At 37.8% G+C, this 21,918-nt stretch overlaps 1 protein-coding gene across 2 annotated transcripts in view; it reads right to left on the bottom strand.

The window, feature by feature from the left end:
• tmem150c (transmembrane protein 150C) overlaps window positions 1-21,918 on the bottom strand; it is a 54,560-nt gene that overhangs the window by 7,658 nt on the left and 24,984 nt on the right. For both annotated transcript variants that reach the window (XM_028805381.2, XM_028805382.2), the window contains 4 exons: window positions 16,358-16,411; window positions 11,762-11,794; window positions 7,804-7,871; window positions 2,243-2,370 (listed from right to left, as the gene is read on the bottom strand). In XM_028805381.2, the coding sequence (XP_028661214.1) occupies window positions 2,243-2,370; window positions 7,804-7,871; window positions 11,762-11,794; window positions 16,358-16,411 (283 nt within the window). The remainder of the gene's footprint in view (window positions 1-2,242; window positions 2,371-7,803; window positions 7,872-11,761; window positions 11,795-16,357; window positions 16,412-21,918) is intronic.

The following is a 21,918-nucleotide window of genomic DNA, read 5'->3' as shown; positions in this document are numbered from 1 at the left end:
TTGATTGAGATCACCTGTCAAGGGGTTTCAGATGATTATAGTTTAAATGCTCCTGTATCTGGAAGGTCCAACTTTTGGTGAGTCACAATGGTGGCCTAACCTACCGATTGAAGACAAAGGAACACTCCAAGATAAAGGAAGAGCACAACTCGAGGGATGAAGTCAAGGTTTTCCAGTTAAACAAATCATTACAGAAAAGAATGAGTATAGCAGGAGTATGGCCATAAATCTACATTGAGTCGGCCATCCACAAAAACTGGATAGTCATGCACGAAGAAGAATAGTGAGGGAGGCCACCAAGAGACATATGAGAACCCTGAAGGAGTTACAAGCTGCAGTTCCTCAGTTTGGAAAGACTGTGCAGACAACAACTGTTGGCTGGGTGGTTCACCAGTGGTAGCTTTATAGGAGAGGGGCAAAGAGAAAACCACTGTTAAAAACACACATGTCATCTTGAGTAGAGTTTGCCAGAAGGCACAAGGAAGACTGTGAATTCAGCTAGAAGGTTGTATGGTCTGATCTGACCAAAAACTCAGCTTTGTAGCCATCAGACTAAATACAGTAATCCCTCCTCGATCGTGGGGGTTGCGTTCCAGAACCCCCCGCGAAAGGTGAAAATCTGCGAAGTAGAAACCATATGTTTATATGGTTATTTTTATATTTTCATGCTTGGGTCACAGATTTGCACAGAAACACAGGAAGTTGTAGAGTTGTATTCAAACACTGCAAACAAACATTTGTCTCTTTTTCAAAAGTTTAAACTGTGCTCCATGACAAGACAGAGATGACAGTTCCGTCTCACAATTAAAAGAATGCAAACATATCTTCCTCTTCAAAGGAGTGCGCGTCAGGAGCAGAGAATATCAGAGAGAGAGAGAGAAAAGCAAACAAATCAATAGGGCTGTTTGGCTTTTAAGTATGCGAAGCACCGTGGCACAAAGCTGTTGCAATGAAGGCAGCAGCTCACACCCCCTCCGTCAGGAGCAGAGAATGTCAGAGAGAGAGAGAGAGACGGATAAAACAAACAATCAAAAATCAATATGTGCCCTTCGAGCTTTTAAGTATGCGAAGCACCATGCAGCATGTCGCTTCATGAAGCAGCTGCACAGAAGGGAGCAACGTGAAGGTAATCTTTCAGCATTTTTAGACGAGTGTCCGTTTCATCTAGGTGTGCGAACAGCCCCCCTGCTCACACCCCCTCCGTCAGGAGCAGAGAATGTCAGAGCAAGAGAGAGAGAAAAGTAAGTTGGGTAGCTTCTCAGCCATCTGCCAATAGCGTCCCTTGTATGAAATCAACTGGGCAAACCAACTGAGGAAGCATGTACCAGAAATTAAAAGACCCACTGTCTGCCGAAATCCGCGAACCAGCAAAAAATCTGCGATATATATTTAAATATGCTTACATATAAAATTCGCGATAGAGTGAAGCTGCGAAAGTCGAAGCGCGATATAGCGAGGGATTACTGTAGTGTTTTTGGTGTAAGCTAAACACTGCACATTATGAAAAATGTACCATCCCCACAGTAAAGCATGGTAGTGGAGATGCTTCTCTCTAGCTGGACCTGTAAGGCCTGTGAGGGTCAAATAAAATGCAGTAAAATACAGAAAAAAAAAACTTGTGAAGTTTGCAAGTAGTATGTGCCTTGGGAGAAGATTTTTTTATAGTAAGACAAGCAGAAAGACAAAGATACACAGCAGTGGTTTAAAAACAACAATGTTAATGTCTTGGAGTGGCTAAGTCAGAGTCCACATCTCAATCCCATTGAAAATTTGTGGCCAGACTTGAAGAAGGCTGTTCACTCAAAATCCTTGTGCAACATGACAGGGCTTGGATAGTTTTACAAAAAAGAATGGGGGGGGGGGGGAATGACAGTATCCAAATATGCAAAGCTGACAGAGACCTGTCCACAGACAATCAAGACTGTCAAGGCTGCCAAAGGTGCCTCTGCTAAATACTAACACGAAGAAGGAAAATACTTACGCAATGAATTGTTTGGTGTTCTATACTTATTTTTACTTTACTGCTGTGTAGAGATCTGTTTTCACTTTGACATTAAAGGGCAATTTCTGTTGATCAATGTCAAAAAAGACAAATTAAAACCACTATGATTCTAAGTTGTATGAAAATGAAATACGTAAACTTCACAGAGTGAAAACGTTATAATTGGCACTGCATATATAATTATATTTCAAGTTGAGTGTGACATAGCAAACTTCATTGTGAACATATACCAAGCATTACCTGAAAATTGCCTAGTAATGACACTCCAATGCAGAACAGACTGAAAGCAGTAAGGCTGGAAATGTTGATCCACGGTTTAATAATTTTAGGCTTCACTTGAATGTATCTAAAGACACCTATAACAAAAGCTACAAAACAAAATTAACTAATTAAAATGATAAGCCTGTTTATGAAAGCATTATTAAACCACAACAATTTAAATGTGAGGCACAGTTAGATACATTTTACACTTGTGCTTATTTTTAAATGACATGAGAAAAATTAATAAAATACACACAAACATTTAACACTAAACACACAAAAAAAAATTGGTAATCAAATTATAAAAAGAAGAGAATAAGGCCAATAGACAGAAAAATGTGTGGAGTACAGCAAATACAAGAAAAAGACAAACCAAGGGAGATCACAAAGTATAATAAAAACAGAAAGATGCAGAAAAAATATTAGCTGTAAATTGGTGTCCAGCTTTAATAATTTTTTGGGCCTGTCTGGTCATGTATAGTGGCCTCTCCAATTCACCATCTTCTAATACTACATATAAGCAGGCTGGCTTCTTCTCTCATCTTCAGTTTCTCTTTCTTTGGCTTCCTTCCTTCTTTGCTAAAAGGGAACCTCGTCTTACTTATGTCAAGACTCTAAATGAAATATTCTACTAATAGAGATGTGCTTTAATCACCTTTAAATTTAGTATAATTATGTGACTCAACTAAGAATAACATCCAGAACACAACTGCGGAACATTTTTGGGGCTGAGATAGCCCTTATGTTCACTGAAAAACTCAGATCTGACCTGGACAAAAAACACAAAGCCTCCAAGGCAGTTTCCAGGATACCTACTGCCACTTTGTGGTGACAGGCCTCCATCTCAGTATATCAGGTGGTCTTCCTCTGATCTCAGCAGGCATAGAGCTTGTGTTTGGTTTCTTGCTCATCCTTCTGGGCCTCACTCCCTCTCCCTTAGACAATCAATCAGAAGCGGAGTTGCTAGCCATCTAGCATCACCTGAGGACACTACAGACGTACTCTCAGCAAGCAATACTATCTCTCTGACTCTGCCTCCAGAAGATTTACTTTCAGGGCAGCATTCAGAGCTGCATGGCATATTTAGTTAGTGGTCCTAACATGCCCTGGGTGTCAGTTAAGTATTCTTTCCAGTCATCATTTGTGGGCATCACTTTTTGTATATTGCCCATACCATTTTATCTGGTAGGCAGCTCTTGACAATGTATATGATATTAGGCACTATTAAGGGAATTGATATTTTGTAACCAGAAAAATACCTTGGAGACTTCCATTTGTAAAAGCTTCTAATTGTAAGTTAACAATTGTATATCTGTTTTTGACCACCAGAATGCATAGGGATTATATGCAGAACTTTGAAGGTGAAATATTGATATAACTAAGAACATACATGATGTACAATGCCAAATATGTATTCTCTCAAGGTACAGTATATGTGTAATAGAGGCAAGAGGGAAGAATAATGAAATAACCTATTGTTACAATATACTTTATTGTCTGATATGCATTATGCTTCCTGGGACATACTATATCGATTGTCTGCCTGGTCTAGGATAAAGTGGGCATTGCTAATCTGCACCTCTCCTGCCTGCATTCTAGACATCTTTGGAACAGGTAAGTCCAACAACTATCTTGGCACCCACACAATACACTTTCTTTAAGCTTGGAAGCTACTCAACACACAACTTTGAAGTTAGATGACCTGAACCAGATCTACGATCTACTCCACCAAGCTTAAGCTTTGTGCCAGTAAGTAAGGCTAATCTAGGAGAAGAAACTTTACTTCAGGATAATAAACTCAGTGATAAAAATATTGAGTAATGGCTTTCCCTTTGAAGTTGCAGGGAACCTGGGAAATAGCCTAGAACTCAGAGTGAGCACAGGAAGAAAAGACAGTGCTATGGAAGCAACCACAGGGCAAAGTGGAAAAGGCAACAACTACACTGCAAGCATAGTCCTCCAGGTGAAACCAGAGTCATAACATGCAACTTCATACAATGTCAGATATCATCCTTAAAGGTTTGATTTTGTGAAGCTGTTGTCTGGGCAAGAAAGCTAAAGACCTTAATTTTCACGATTGTTTAACTGTGTCACGTAAACATCTAGCATTTATGAGCTTTTAACTAATTAGGAGACAAAAAGGCTTGAGTGACATTTTAGCACCCTCTCATTAGCTGACTGTGAAGTTAAGCTTAAATTCCAAAAGGGAAACAAAAAAGGTTACAAAATCAATAAATACCAGAAAACTTCTAAATGAACTAAGAACAGCCTCATCTGTTTTTATGTTGTTTATGTTGATATACACTGTGAATACATATAAATATATGCAGACATATTTATATGTATATCAATAAGGTATTAATGTGTTTTCTTGTGGTGGAAGCCATGACTCTGGCAGCTAAGTTCTGATGATATGTAATCTACTTACTACTATACTGAATGTTTGGATGTGCACAACAAAAGTCAAAGCAAGAAGTGAAAAAACTATTTACTGCATGAGGTTTTCAGCTGCTTTGTCAGCAATAAAAGAATTGAGCAAATAAATGTTTCTGAATTGAAAAAGTAGATACAAGGACAGAATATTTATTTCAGTTCACCATATTGTTTAGGGAATGACATTAAAGTTATTGACACAAGAATGGAAACAGTAACTAATTAAATACTTACTGCCTATGCTGAAATGGCTCACTGTTGCAGTGCCTATAGTACGGTCAGCACTTCAGTCTTATCATTATTACTTTCTGATAATAAATGCTCACCAACTTATTAATTTAAGAAGACAATACATTTATCATGCTGAAGGGAAGTCAGAAGTAGATTTTGTGTGGAGAAAGATGTGGCTGTAATAAGCAGAAAAATGGAATCTCAGGCAAACTGCCTGATGGGAGAAAGGTAAATAAAACAGATCCTGAGACACACCTTTGGTTACCAGGGCTGCCATGAATTTTAGCCTTTGAAAAGGTATCACATGCTGTCCAACAGATGGTTACTATAAAAACCATGAAGCCATATAACACATTTTGACTTGGTCATATTAAAGAAGTAAACGTATGAAGTTGTTCTAGCCAAAAAAGAAAAAACGTTTATGGCATAAGTTAATAAAATAGCATTGACACATGATGCAACATACTGCATTAAGTTTAATCCTAAAAGAGAAGAATGAGAAAGTCATAGATAGATACAGTGGTGTGAAAAACTATTTGCCCCCTTCCTGATTTCTTATTCTTTTGCATGTTTGTCACACAAAATGTTTCTGATCATCAAACACATTTAACCATTAGTCAAATATAACACAAGTAAACACAAAATGCAGTTTTTAAATGATGGTTTTTATTATTTAGGGAGAAAAAAAATCCAAACCTACATGGCCCTGTGTGAAAAAGTAATTGCCCCCTTGTTTAAAAAATAGCCTAACTGTGGTGTATCACACCTGAGTTCAATTTCCGTAGCCACCCCCAGGCCTGATTACTGCCACACCTGTTTCAATCAAGAAATCACTTAAATAGGAGCTGCCTTACACAGAGAAGTAGACCAAAAGCACCTCAAAAGCTAGACATCATGCCAAGATCCAAAGAAATTCAGGAATAAATGAGAACAGAAGTAATTGAGATCTATCAGTCTGGTAAAGGTTATAAAGCCATTTCTAAAGCTTTGGGACTCCAGCGAACCACAGTGAGAGCCATTATCCACAAATGGCAAAAACATGGAACAGTGGTGAACCTTCCCAGGAGTGGCCGGCCGACCAAAATTACCCCAAGAGCGCAGAGACGACTCATCCGAGAGGTCACAAAAGACCCCAGGACAACGTCTAAAGAACTGCAGGCCTCACTTGCCTCAATTAAGGTCAGTGTTCACGACTCCACCATAAGAAAGAGACTGGGCAAAAACGGCCTGCATGGCAGATTTCCAAGACGCAAACCACTTTTAAGCAAAAAGAACATTAGGGCTCGTCTCAATTTTGCTAAGAAACATCTCAATGATTGCCAAGACTTTTGGGAAAATACCTTGTGGACTGATGAGACAAAAGTTAAACTTTTTGGAAGGCAAATGTCCCGTTACATCTGGCGTAAAAGGAACACAGCATTTCAGAAAAAGAACATCATACCAACAGTAAAATATGGTGGTGGTAGTGTGATGGTCTGGAGTTGTTTTGCCGCTTCAGGACCTGGAAGACTTGCTGTGATAGATGGAACCATGAATTCTACTGTCTACCAAAAAATCCTGAAGGAGAATGTCCGGCCATCTGTTCGTCAACTCAAGCTGAAGCGATCTTGGGTGCTGCAACAGGACAATGACCCAAAACACACCAGCAAATCCACCTCTGAATGGCTGAAGAAAAACAAAATGAAGACTTTGGAGTGGCCTAGTCAAAGTCCTGACCTGAATCCAATTGAGATGCTATGGCATGACCTTAAAAAGGCGGTTCATGCTAGAAAACCCTCAAATAAAGCTGAATTACAACAATTTTGCAAAGATGAGTGGGCCAAAATTCCTCCAGAGCGCTGTAACAGACTCATTGCAAGTTATCGCAAATGCTTGATTGCAGTTATTGCTGCTAAGGGTGGCCCAACCAGTTATTAGGTTCAGGGGGCAATTACTTTTTCACACAGGGCCATGTAGGTTTGGATTTTTTTTTCTCCCTAAATAATAAAAACCACCATTTAAAAACTGCATTTTGTGTTTACTTGTGTTATATTTGACTAATGGTTAAATGTGTTTGATGATCAGAAACATTTTGTGTGACAAACATGCAAAAGAATAAGAAATCAGGAAGGGGGCAAATAGTTTTTCACACCACTGTAGGTAGATAGATAGATAGATAGATAGATAGATAGATAGATAGATAGATAGATAGATAGATAGATAGATAGATTAGCAATTGCTAATTCAGTCATAGATTTTAAGTGGCTCCTGCACAAAACTAGTTTTCATAATTGTACTTCAAATTTATTTTCACAAATTTTTAATAAATGTACTGATGTAAAGCTGCTCAAGATGTACTAATTCATGTACTCATCACAATTTATAATACAACTTGTGTATTACAAGGAACAAATTAAACCTTTGCTATTACTGAAAATGTTGTGATAAAAACAAAGACTTACTGCTAATAATTAAATGAAAAGAATTCATTTACTTTGCTTTTAGACTCCTCAAAAGGTTTCAAAGATTAACAGATTATAAATGATATGTCATTTGCTCCTTTTGGTTTACTATAAACACACAAAAAATTAAAGACATATGTAACTATTGAGGATATACATTGAAGCCAAAAAGTCAAATGCTCTGCTTGCACGAGCACTAAGACCACTCTCATTAATATCTGGCTGTGTCACAGTTTCCTGCAATAAAAACTCCTAGTAGTTTGGGATAGGTGCAATCAGCTTTGTACATGTTTCTTTTTAAACAAGTAAGTTTTTAATAAAAAACAAATCAGAGGAATTATCATTTGAAATCCAGTAACATTTTAGGATTTTAAAGGATCCAAATATTTTTGCAAGGTACCACATTTAAGATACTTTAATTCCCAATGCACCTACCTGCGAATGCTGAAACATTCATAACTTGGCTGAAAACACAGCTTGCAGGTGGATTATTCCCAGCCAAACTGTGAGTAAAAATGCATAGTCTTCAAAAGAGCATTCATATTCTTTATAAAGACAAGCATGCATATCAAGCAAGGCAATATTCCAGAACTAAACTCTTATTCTTAGTTAAAAATAATTATTTTCAAAAAGTATGTAAAATTATTAACAAGTGTTTAAATGTTTACTCAATACAATAAAAAATAAACTTACTTTCAAAATATTAATATACTAATACAAAATACAACATACAATGCTTCAAATGTCAAAACTGGTAATGTCTCATTTATTTTACGATTACTGTTGTTGTTTAAGGAAAAACAAGTGTCTGATTATCCCAAGTTTGCTACAATATCAGAAAAACAAACGTATATAAACAAACCATTACAGAATACTGCAGAGTCAAACTCTAAATGTGGCGAGCAACCATTTGATTTGGTTATGACATATACAACAATGGTAAACTAGCTTAAAAGGCCCGCATCAGTTTATTAAGGTTGACTGGTTGCCTCCATATTTTCTATTCCCACTTTGTGTATGCTTGGGCATCTTTGGAAAGAAGATCCAGTGTTTTCATGTTGGTCACCACCCCTCCCATATTTTTTTTTTTTTGCCTTCTCTCCATACATCTCTATCGTGGTGATCTTTCTTCACTCAGTCATTCTCGGCTTTTCTCTACACATGCCCAAACCAGCTTTGCCAGTTTCTGTATCAAGATTTAATGCCTCTCCTTCAAATCCTTACTCTCAAGTCTGCACTCATCTTCCTCTCTGTAAATAAAGCTACGCAAATCCACCAAATCATGATTATCTCCGTACATTGTAACATTTAATTATTCCTCCATTAATCTATTCAATTTTTTGAGCAGGCTAATGGAATAGGTGACAAAAGCAAAGCATACAACATAATTTAAAAATCCTTTGATACAGTCCTACACAGAAGATTAACTTTGAAACTAGAAGCTACTGGCATCAGAGTTAACTTACAAAACTGGATCTCAAGTTGGGAAACTGGTAGGAGACAAAGAAGCCAGATAAGGGGAGAATGCGCCACATGGGGTGAATACTAAAATTTGAGGGATAGCTCATACTGAGGAAGCAGCAAAATAATTTTAAAAGCTTTGGGCAGCATTCAGAACTGGGCAAATACTGAAAAGTAGTTTAAGGTAGAAAATCGCAATGTCCTACATGTGAAAAAAGGAACATCAATTATAAATACAAGATGGGAGACACTGTCCTACAGGAGGCAACCCCTGAAAAATATACAAGATGGGAGACACTGTCCTACAGGAGGCAACCCCTGAAAAGTAATCAGGGGTTTACACAACATTCTCATCGTCTAAGTAATGTGCAGAAGAAATTAAAAAGGCAAATAGAATGTTAGGTTGTATTGTAAAAACTGTTGAATATAAGTTGAGGGTTATGGTTAGGGTTAGACTATATAATGCACTACTGAGACCTCATCAGGAGTATTGTGAGCAGTTCTGGTCAGCACACTATAAAAAACATATCAGAACTTGAAGTTGTGCAGAGAAAAGCAACAAAAGTGTCCTACTCTGACAGGCACAGAGAATTAAGCCTGTTTAGCCTTGAGCAGAACAAACTGTGTAGGTACTGAATCCAGGTCTTTAAAATTCAGTGAATCTCATACTCAAAGATGCCAATGGAAATTAGGGGTAAGTACATTTAGTACTGAAGCCCGGAAGCACTTCTTTACTCAAAGAGTTGTGGGAATCTGAAAAAAGTTACCGAGTCATATAGTTGAAGCAGAAACCTTGACAACATTTGAGAAGTATCTGGATGAGATACTGGGACAATTTAACAATAGCTAAACAAATGAGATTGATAGACTGAATGGTGTCTTTCACTTTCAGACTGCATGGTCTTATCTCAAATATTTCTTATTTTCTTACATTCTTCATTCGACAAGACTCACATCACATTATATAGCATTTCATACCACCAGCATAGACCTTTCTATTCAATTGCAGCAGTCTCCTTAAGAGGTCAGAATCAGGGATAACTTTTATAAATTCAGCTATGCTTATGTCACCATTGCTAGAGTAACAAAGCTGACTTTGAACTGCACACATGTACTGCATAAACTACTTTACTATACAACCACTCCCTCCATTGTTTCTGTTCATATTTACCTATTAAAAATACTAAAAAAAGACATTTTTGAGTTATTTATTATTTTCTTACTTTTCAAAATATGTAACACTATCTGACTTCAGGTTAAGATGGTAACACAGTTCTAGTTCCAGGTAATAATTTTAAGCTGTACAAAATTTGCAGAAAATATTCCTTTGATGGTTTGCATGTTATAATGTAAAACACCATCTAATTTGCATAGCTAAGTCCACAGTTTCTTGAATTAAGACTTTAAACAGAATAATTTGAGACTATTTTTCATTGCATGGAAGAATGTTTTACATGTGACCTAGTGCATAAGGGTATTGATTAGGTAAAATGCCCTGGTGGAGTTGTTGTTGTCCCACCATGTTCCAAGATTATTTCTTGTCCTCAAGAATCTCAGTGGCACTACAAATTGTTCCATTGCCAAACAGTTTGAAGAGGATGACAATAATGTTTTATAGGCCCTATTTTACTCAATTGGATAGTACAGTAATCCCTCCTCCATCGCGGGGGTTGCGTTCCAGAACCCCCCGCGAAAGGTGAAAATCCGCGAAGTAGAAACCATATGTTTATATGGTTATTTGTATATTGTCATGCTTGGGTCACAGATTTGCACAGAAACACAGGAAGTTGTAGAGAGACAGGAACTTTATTCAAACACTGCAAACAAACATTTGTCTCTTTTTCAAAAGTTTAAACTGTGCTCCATGACAAGACAGAGATGACAGTTCCGTCTCACAATTAAAAGAATGCAAACATATCTTCCTCTTCAAATGAGTGCGCGTCAGGAGCAGATAATGTCAGAGAGATAGAGAGAAAAGCAAACAAATCAATAGGGCTGTTTGGCTTTTAAGTATGCGAAGCACCGCGGCACAAAGCTGTTGAAGGCGGCAGCTCACACCCCCTCCGTCAGGAGAAGAGAAAGAGAGAGAGACAGATAAAAACAAACAATCAAAAATCAATACGTGCCCTTCGTGCTTTTAAGTATGCGAAGCACCGTGCAGCATGTCACTTCACGAAGCAGCTGCACAGAAGGGAGCAACGTGAAGATAATCTTTCAGCATTTTTAGACGAGCGTCCGTATCGTCTAGGTGTGCGAACAGCGCCCCTGCTCACACCCCCTCTGTCAGAAGCAGAGAATGTCAGCGCAAGAGAGAGAGAGAGAAAAGTTGGGTAGCTTCTCAGCCATCTGCCAATAGCATCCCTTATATGAAATCAACTGGGCAAACCAACTGAGGAAGCATGTACCAGAAATTAAAAGACCCATTGTCCGCAGAAATCCGCGAACCAGCAAAAAATCTGCGATATATATTTAAATATGCTTACATATAAAATCCGCGATAGAGTGAAGCCGCGAAAGGCGAAGCGCGATATAGCGAGGGATTACTGTAATTTCTAATATCCATTACCAAGGCATGGTAAAGCAAATCTCTCATGGAAGAATGGCACTTGATTTTTTCTTGAATATTTCCAGCCTGTAATGTTTCATTGCTTAAAATAAGAATTAGTTATTCCCTAACCTAGAATCTACATCCTCTTTCACTGGACCAAAATTGAAGCACTAAGAAAAGCCCTCAAAGCTCTCAACATGAAGATAAAATAAATCCCTATATGAGAGGATTAACAGTAAGTATTGAAATGCAGAATCAGGAAATCACCATCAGTATTGTAGATAGAATAAATTTAGTTTTATAATATTTAAACACTAATTTTTTGACATTGAGTATACACTCTGTACATGTGAAAAGACAAAGTTAGTAATAAATGAAAATTACCTTATAAAAGGAGGATATTTACTTTCAGAAATCCTGGAATGAAAGATACATTAAATATTGATTATATATATTTTCTAAAAGGTCTTCAAGATAAATATAACACAAAATTACTTTAAATATTACTTAAATATTAGTTTTCATAAACTGAATGCCAAAATATCTTCAGCTTCTTTTGTTGTTCTCATATAACCTTCACTGTATATCATTTTCTCTTAAAACTGTGGCAAGACCGAACTTCAGAGCCATTTAAAGGTATATTTTTCTTTCTCGTTAGGCTGATTTCTTTCCACTGAACATTAAACATTTTTGCAGTACTTATGCTGCATTCCACTTTAACTGAGAAGTCAAAATTTTCAAAAGATATGCCCCCACAAGTCAGATTACCTACTCGGAAACTTTGGGCTGGTCTGTCAAGTCTGAGTTTGTCCAACTTCAGATTATCACATCAAGCCAAAATGCCAACATATACTGCAATATTTAAATACACGGTTTATTAGCAATTCTGTCTTTTTGTGTCTCATTAAGTCAATCAAACACACAACTTCTATTGGTGGACGTGTTGCTACAGTGTTTGGATGCACAAAATCCCTCATAATGCATTGTAATCAACCGCTATTTATTCAGATAAAACAAGAACAAAGAAACAAAGCTTTTCGTGGAGGTGTCCATATTGATTTTCTGAATGTTGTACTGGAATGCGGTCAACTCGGGTGTGACATCATTCCCAGCTCCGAAATCCAAATGGAATGCAGCATAAGTAGTAAAGTTGATGTGTTTACAGCAATACCTATGGACAGTGTTGGAGACTCTCTCAAGTTGACCCCTCAGTTAAAATGACTCGAAGACACCACACAGTCCAATCACGGAGATTGTATTTGTAGAAAGAAGGGTTCTAGGGAGGTATAGGGCACAGGTTACACTAAGATAAAACAATAAACACTTGCCACTTCAGACCCTACGTCTATAATACACAATATTCTGTCCCTGGTTGACCCTTTTCCTTTATATTACCAATATTTTTAATTACTCGGTTCTTCCAGATTTCCTAGTTTTTGGCTTATATGGTAATGTGACTTCTGGTACAAAGAATGTGATGAACCAAAGGTTTTAGCAGATTCTGCTCCGTATTTGCTAAATTTTATAACTGTGAATCTCATATTTTCTATTTATTCCATTATGTTTGTTGGTGCATTTGTACATTTTTAAAAACAATTGGCATAGAAATACATCATCCATCCACCATTCCATCCAAACCATCACATCCAGAGCAAGGTCATAGGGCAGCTGAAGCCTATCCCAGCAAGCATCAGGCACAAGGCAGGAACAACCCCTGGACAGGACACCAGCCCATTGCAGAATTGAAATATATGATAAGCCAAAACTTGCAGCATTTTCTCCTTATGACTTATATGATTGCCATTTGTATATTTACGGTGTGCTTTTGTTTGTCAAGTTAATTACAAAATTTTCACAGTATTTAATATTCTGATAATCGCAATTTATACAGTATGTGGTTTGTTACCTGAAAATCTTGCATAACTTCTCATTTAATTTTAGGCTGCATTTTGTCTAACAGGCTTTGCACCATTTATTGTATTATAATTACTTTTGATGTTTAAACAATGGGTTACTTGATTTGTACTTATTGGGCAGTAATTGATATTAAACAATACTTCTTATAGTCAGTATTTTAAAATACTCTTTCTGCATCACAGTTTTAAACTTAAAGTTAAAAATGAAACTACTCTATGTTAAAAATATAAAGGCTTAAATTAGCTTAAAAATGAACTTAATTCATAAAAGTAGTAATGTTTCACAAGTAAACCATGCCGTTTCAATATACTGACAAGCTTACACACTTGGTGATCAGATTTTCTTATGTTAAACCTAACAGTCTATTTAGAAAAATGAGATGGGTGTCAAATCTGCCACCTTTTTTTTTTTTTACAACACTAAAAAATGCAAATACATAAATATTTCAAATGAATATGAAGATAACAGACTTTTTAATTACTATGCTTTCAGTACATGGTAAATACCATATTATTATCTAAGCCTACTTAATCCAGATCAGGTTTGCGGAGGTGGGGAGGTCCAAAGCCTATCCTAGCAAGCACAGGGAGCAAGGCAGGAACAACCCCTGGACATGGCGCCAGTCCACTGCAGGGTGGACATGGACACACACACACACACACTACATACACACTAGGGCCAATTTAGCAACACCAATCCACCTAACCTGCATGTCTTTGGACAGAAGCAAGAGACCGGAGCAACTGGAGAAGACCCATGTTGGAAAACACAGAAATATGACACACATTTAACCTGTCAGTCTTGCCATATTTAATCACAGTTCACAAATACCATTTTAATTTTTTTTTTTTTTTAACCAGTTTTCTCTTGTATTTCGATATCCTTCAAATAATTCTATACTTCTTTTTTCATCATTTTCAGACTGGAGATTAAAGTGCACTTATGCACTTCCAGTTTGTAACTTTGGTTTCAATTCGGTTTCAGCCACATTTTTTGATAGTGGATTTTGAGGAATTTATACAGCATTTTCAGTGCATTTATTTGAAATTGCTATTTTCTTCATTTTCAATTTTAACTTCTTTGATGTACTTACTAGATACTATCTAAATGTAAGGTGGTTTTCTTGTGCTTTGCTCACTTTCATTATTATTTAGTATGTTCATTTCTTCTGCTTATTAAAAGTTTATTGTATTCTATGCCATTTTTCAACTTGAGATGCTTTTTTTCCTCATGTTTCAAAGTACTTTCCATTATTATAACTTGCTGGACTATCCAATTGTGAATTATATGTTAACACACCTTCCAGTAAAAAATGTGATGAGATGAAGAGGTTATCATACTCTGCTTCAGGATTTGCAACATTTGATCGTTAGTTTTATATTTGCAGGTTTTCCATTATGATTGTTGGTGCGTTAGGTTTTAAAAATGTACACAACAGAAATACATGAGTGAAATGTCCATTTGCAGCATTTACTTGTGACTTGTGCGTCTGTCATTTCCTTGTTTTTCAACTTAATTACATAATTTAATAACTAAAAATGCTACCTGTTATAGATATTTAATAGAATACATTTTAGAAATATTTGATATCTCTTGTCCTACATGTACCTTCTCCTTCTTTCCTCTGTATCCCTGTGTGTCCAAGCCTCTCTTGGCCAGTGGTCTCTCTGTTACGCAACCTTCTGTAAAGCCTGCATCTCAGACACTGTCATATCAAGGTGCCATGCACAGATGTGCAAGTTACCCATGCCATGGGCACTAACACACCCCCATACCATCACAGATGCTGGCTTTTGAACTTTGCGCTGATAACAATCCGGATGGTCCTTTTCCTCTTTGGCCCGGAGGACACGACATCCATGATTTCCAAAAACAATTTGAAATGTGGACTCGTCAGACCACAGCACACTTTCCCACTTTGTGTCAGTCCATCTCAGATGAGCTTGGGCCCAGAGAAGCCAGCGGCGTTTCTGGGTGTTGTTGATATATGGCTTTTGCTTTGCATGGTACAGTTTTAACTTGTACTTGTAAATGTAGCGACGAACTGTGTTAACTGACAATGGTTTTCTGAAGTATTCCTGAGCCCACGTGGTAATATCCTTTACGGAATTTTTAAAGCAGTGCCGCCTGAGGGATCGAAGGTCACGGGCATCCAGTGTTGGTATTCAGCCTTGCCGCTTACGTGCAGAGATTTCTCCAGATTCTCTGAATCTTTTGATGATATTATGGACAGTAGATGATGAAATCTCTAGATTCCTTGCAATTGTACATTTAGAAACGTTGTTCTTAAACTGCTGGACTATTTGCCCATGCAGTTGTTCACAGAGTGGTGAACCTCGCCCCATCCTTGCTTGTAAACGACTGAGCCTTTTGGGGATGCTCCTTTTATACCCAATCATGACAAACACCTGTTTCCAATTAACCTGTTCACCTGTGGAATGTTCAAAACAGGTGTTTTTTGAACATTCCTCAACTTTCCCAATCTTTTGCTGCCCCTGTCCCAGCTTTTTCGGAACGTGTTGCCTGCATCAAATTCAAAATGAGTGAAGATTTGCAAACAACAATAAAGTTTATCAGTTTGAACATTCGATATCTTGTCTTCGTAGTGTATTCAATTGAATATAGGTTGAAAGGGATTTGCAAATCATTGTATTCTGTTTTTATTTACGTTTTACACAACGTCCCAACTTCATTGGAATTGGGGTTGTACAACCAACATTAAGAAATAACTAAACTAAAAAATATGCGATAATGTGCATAATTTGGAAGTAACCATTATCAAGGAAACAATGTATGCCACCAGGCAGTATCAGTTTAATTTTCATCTGCTGAATCAGATTTTGTAACACTTTGTAATAATGTAAAGGTAATTAATAAGCAATGGCTTTGGTAATCAACTTTTTCTCTACCACACTTTCACTCCTGACTGCATATGTGTAACACATAAAATAACAAGTTCCTGTTGTGTGCAGTAATTGATCATAATATAAGTGCACTTCCAGAACCTTTAAAATTTCCATACTATAAAACAATGTGAAAATGTATACAAAATTCAGTCCTTACATGTATTTGGAGTTAAGAGGGATGATTTTGTTATTTTCTATGCCAATGACATATCTGAAAAACACAGAGAACAACAGTTAAATCCTAGTTGAAATAAACAACACAAATACAGCCCAATGCCCCAAACCTAAATAGGAAAAACCATCAAAAAAAAAACTATGAAAGTCTTGTGGAGTACAGGACCTAAGAAGTTTGTTTACTCACACAGTGGTGGAAAGATATTGTTGACGATAAGTTGTCCTGGACTATCCAAGGAAAAAGATGCAGGATTGTGGACAGCTTGCAGCTGTATTCAATGCAATTATTCATGTCAATATATGTATAGTGTCTCCCCCTATCAGTTCAATCTGTAGCAGGACATGACAGTTTCAGAGTTGTACATTCTATCAAAATACTACAGATTGTCATGCTTCTTCAATTAATTTGAACCAGCTTTCCAGTTTGGGGACTACACCCTCAACATCATCAAACTGTACACATGATTTTAAACCTCTGAGATATGGTTTAGGAGAACACTACAAAAAGCTGATACTGAACAGAGGAGAGTCAAAGGGAAGCACAACTTGCAATTGACCACCTTAAATACCTTTTCTCATGATTGAACACACCTGTCTATGAAGTTCAAGGCTTACCAAGCTAATCCAAACAATTTGGTATTGCAAGTAATCAGCATTAAGCAGTTACATGCATTCAAATCAGCAAAATTACAAGGGGACCCAAATTTTTGCACAGCCAGTTTTTCACATTTGATTTAATTTCATACAACTAAATACTGCTTCACTAAAAATCTTTGTTTGGAAAACACCCCAGTACTCAGATGTTCGTAGAAAATGAAAGACATACCACTGTTATCTTTTTTGTTGAAAGTAGAATAAATTATTATGCAGGCTGAGAGGGGTTCCCAAACTTTTTCATATGAATATATATACATATATACACATATATATATATATATATACACATATACATATATACACATATACAAATATATATATATACATATATATATATACATACATACATATATACATATATATATATACATATATATATACATACATACATACACATACATATATATATATATATATATATATATATATATATTGGGGCGGCACGGTGGCGTAGTGGGTAGCGCTGCTGCCTCGCAGTTGGGAGATCTGGGGACCTGGGTTCGCTTCCCGGGTCCTCCCTGCGTGGAGTTTGCATGTTCTCCCCGTGTCTGCGTGGGTTTCCTCCGGGCGCTCCGGTTTCCTCCCACAGTCCAAAGACATGCAGGTTAGGTGGATTGGCGATTCTAAATTGGCCCTAGTGTGTGCTTGGTGTGTGGGTGTGTTTGTGTGTGTCCTGCGGTGGGTTGGCACCCTGCCCAGGATTGGTTCCCTGCCTTGTGCCCTGTGTTGGCTGGGATTGGCTCCAGCAGACCCCCGTGACCCTGTGTTCGGATTCAGCGGGTTGGAAAATGGATGGATTGATATATATATATATATATATATATATACAGTGGTGTGAAAAACTATTTGCCCCCTTCCTGATTTCTTATTCTTTTGCATGTTTGTCACACAAAATGTTTCTGATCATCAAACACATTTAACCATTAGTCAAATATAACACAAGTAAACACAAAATGCAGTTTTTAAATGATGGTTTTTATTATTTAGGGAGAAAAAAAATCCAAACCTACATGGCCCTGTGTGAAAAAGTAATTGCCCCCTTGTTAAAAAATAACCTAACTGTGGTGTATCACACCTGAGTTCAATTTCCGTAGCCACCCCCAGGCCTGATTACTGCCACACCTGTTTCAATCAAGAAATCACTTAAATAGGAGCTGCCTGACACAGAGAAGTAGACCAAAAGCACCTCAAAAGCTAGACATCATGCCAAGATCCAAAGAAATTCAGGAACAAATGAGAACAGAAGTAATTGAGATCTATCAGTCTGGTAAAGGTTATAAAGCCATTTCTAAAGCTTTGGGACTCCAGCGAACCACAGTGAGAGCCATTATCCACAAATGGCAAAAACATGGAACAGTGGTGAACCTTCCCAGGAGTGGCCGGCCGACCAAAATTACCCCAAGAGCGCAGAGACGACTCATCCGAGAGGTCACAAAAGACCCCAGGACAACGTCTAAAGAACTGCAGGCCTCACTTGCCTCAATTAAGGTCAGTGTTCACGACTCCACCATAAGAAAGAGACTGGGCAAAAACGGCCTGCATGGCAGATTTCCAAGACGCAAACCACTGTTAAGCAAAAAGAACATTAGGGCTCGTCTCAATTTTGCTAAGAAACATCTCAATGATTGCCAAGACTTTTGGGAAAATACCTTGTGGACTGATGAGTCAAACGTTGAACTTTTTGGAAGGCAAATGTCCCGTTACATCTGGCGTAAAAGTAACACAGCATTTCAGAAAAAGAACATCATACCAACAGTAAAATATGGTGGTGGTAGTGTGATGGTCTGGGGTTGTTTTGCTGCTTCAGGACCTGGAAGGCTTGCTGTGATAGATGGAACCATGAATTCTACTGTCTACCAAAAAATCCTGAAGGAGAATGTCCGGCCATCTGTTCATCAACTCAAGCTGAAGCGATCTTGGGTGCTGCAACAGGACAATGACCCAAAACACACCAGCAAATCCACCTCTGAATGGCTGAAGAAAAACAAAATGAAGACTTTGGAGTGGCCTAGTCAAAGTCCTGACCTGAATCCAATTGAGATGCTATGGCATGACCTTAAAAAGGCGGTTCATGCTAGAAAACCCTGAAATAAAGCTGAATTACAACAATTTTGCAAAGATGAGTGGGCCAAAATTCCTCCAGAGCGCTGTAAAAGACTCATTGCAAGTTATCGCAAACGCTTGATTGCAGTTATTGCTGCTAAGGGTGGCCCAACCAGTTATTAGGTTCAGGGGGCAATTACTTTTTCACACAGGGCCATGTAGGTTTGGATTTTTTTTTCTCCCTAAATAATAAAAACCACCATTTACAAACTGCATTTTGTGTTTACTTGTGTTATATTTGACTAATGGTTAAATGTGTTTGATGATCAGAAACATTTTGTGTGACAAACATGCAAAAGAATAAGAAATCAGGAAGGGGGCAAATAGTTTTTCACACCACTTTAGGGAAAAAAAAATCCAAACCTACATGGCCCTGTGTGAAAAAGTAATTGCCCCCTTGTTAAAAAATAACCTAACTGTGGTGTATCACACCTGAGTTCAATTTCTGTAGCCACCCCCAGGCCTGATTACTGCCACACCTGTTTCAATCAAGAAATCACTCAAATAGGAGCTGCCTGACACAGAGAAGTAGACCAAAAGCACCTCAAAAGCTAGACATCATGCCAAGATCCAAAGAAATTCAGGAACAAATGAGAACAGAAGTAATTGAGATCTATCAGTCTGGTAAAGGTTATAAAGCCATTTCTAAAGCTTTGGGACTCCAGCAAACCACAGTGAGAGCCATTACCCACAAATGGCAAAAACATGGAACAGTGGTGAACCTTCCCAGGAGTGGCCGGCCGACCAAAATTACCCCAAGAGCGCAGAGACGACTCATCCGAGAGGTCACAAAAGACCCCAGGACAACGTCTAAAGAACTGCAGGCCTCACTTGCCTCAATTAAGGTCAGTGTTCACGATTCCACCATAAGAAAGAGACTGGGCAAAAATGGCCTGCATGGCAGATTTCCAAGACGCAAACCACTGTTAAGCAAAAAGAACATTAGGGCTCGTCTCAATTTTGCTAAGAAACATCTCAATGATTGCCAAGACTTTTGGGAAAATACCTTGTGGACTGATGAGTCAAAAGTTGAACTTTTTGGAAGGCAAATGTCCCGTTACATCTGGCGTAAAAGGAACACAGCATTTCAGAAAAAGAACATCATACCAACAGTAAAATATGGTGGTGGTAGTGTGATGGTCTGGGGTTGTTTTGCTGCTTCAGGACCTGGAAGGCTTGCTGTGATAGATGGAACCATGAATTCTACTGTCTACCAAAAAATCCTGAAGGAGAATGTCCGGCCATCTGTTCGTCAACTCAAGCTGAAGCGATCTTGGGTGCTGCAACAGGACAATGACCCAAAACACACCAGCAAATCCACCTCTGAATGGCTGAAGAAAAACAAAATGAAGACTTTGGAGTGGCCTAGTCAAAGTCCTGACCTGAATCCAATTGAGATGCTATGGCATGACCTTAAAAAGGCGGTTCATGCTAGAAAACCCTGAAATAAAGCTGAATTACAACAATTTTGCAAAGATGAGTGGGCCAAAATTCCTCCAGAGCGCTGTAAAAGACTCATTGCAAGTTATCGCAAACGCTTGATTGCAGTTATTGCTGCTAAGGGTGGCCCAACCAGTTATTAGGTTCAGGGGGCAATTACTTTTTCACACAGGGCCATGTAGGTTTGGATTTTTTTTCTCCCTAAATAATAAAAACCACCATTTACAAACTGCATTTTGTGTTTACTTGTGTTATATTTGACTAATGGTTAAATGTGTTTGATGATCAGAAACATTTTGTGTGACAAACATGCAAAAGAATAAGAAATCAGGAAGGGGGCAAATAGTTTTTCACACCACTGTATATGTATATATATATATATATATATATATATATATATATATATATACATATATATATATATATATATATATATACACACATACATACATATATACATATATATATATATATATATATATATATATATATATATATATATATATATATATATATATATATATATATATATATATAATAATAAAAGGCAAAGCCCTCACTGACTGACTGACTGACTGACTCACTCACTGACTGACTGACTCACTCATCACTAATTGTCCAACTTCCCGTGTAGGTGGAAGGCTGAAATTTGGCAGGCTCATTCCTTACAGCTTACTTACAAAAGTTAGGCAGGTTTCATTTCAAAAATATACGCGTAATGGTCATAACTGGAACCTCTTTTTTGTCCATATACTGTAATGGAAGGCAGCAAGATGGCCGTAGGAGACTGAGTTGCGTGTCGCGTCATCACGCCTCCCACGTAATCACGTGAACTGACTGTGAACTCAGTACGTAGAAAAGAAGGAGGAGCCCCAAAGAGCGCTGAAGAAAACACTCATTACACAATTGACAAGGCAGCGAAACAATAAGAAGCGAGTGAGTGACGCATACAAGCATCTTCATAAGACACGAGGTATAAAAAAGCACGGTGTAAACCGTAAGTCTAAATTTACTTTATAGAAACGCTCCCGCTGCCGTTTGCAATACCATATTCGCGAGATACAAGTTTAATGAGAAGACACGAGGTATAAAAAAGCACAGTATAAACCTAACCTTAAATTTACTTTATAGAAACGCTCCCGCTGCCGTTTGCAATGCCATATTCGCGAGATACAAGTTTAATGAGAAGACACGAGGTATAAACGAGAGTTTGCATCACTTTGTAACAGAGTTAAAATTGCTGTAGCGAGAAACTTTTAACTGCCGGGTCTTAGCTAACATTAAATAAACCCGTGGACATCGCAACATCACACAAGAGAGCGGCTCACGTGAAGTGACTGAACG

The sequence above is a fragment of the Erpetoichthys calabaricus genome, chromosome 7 (assembly GCF_900747795.2).
Source record: "Erpetoichthys calabaricus chromosome 7, fErpCal1.3, whole genome shotgun sequence".
NCBI classification, from domain to species: domain Eukaryota; kingdom Metazoa; phylum Chordata; class Cladistia; order Polypteriformes; family Polypteridae; genus Erpetoichthys; species Erpetoichthys calabaricus.
Note: the sequence above shows the minus strand (reverse complement) of the source record. Positions and strands in the feature narration are given on the sequence as shown.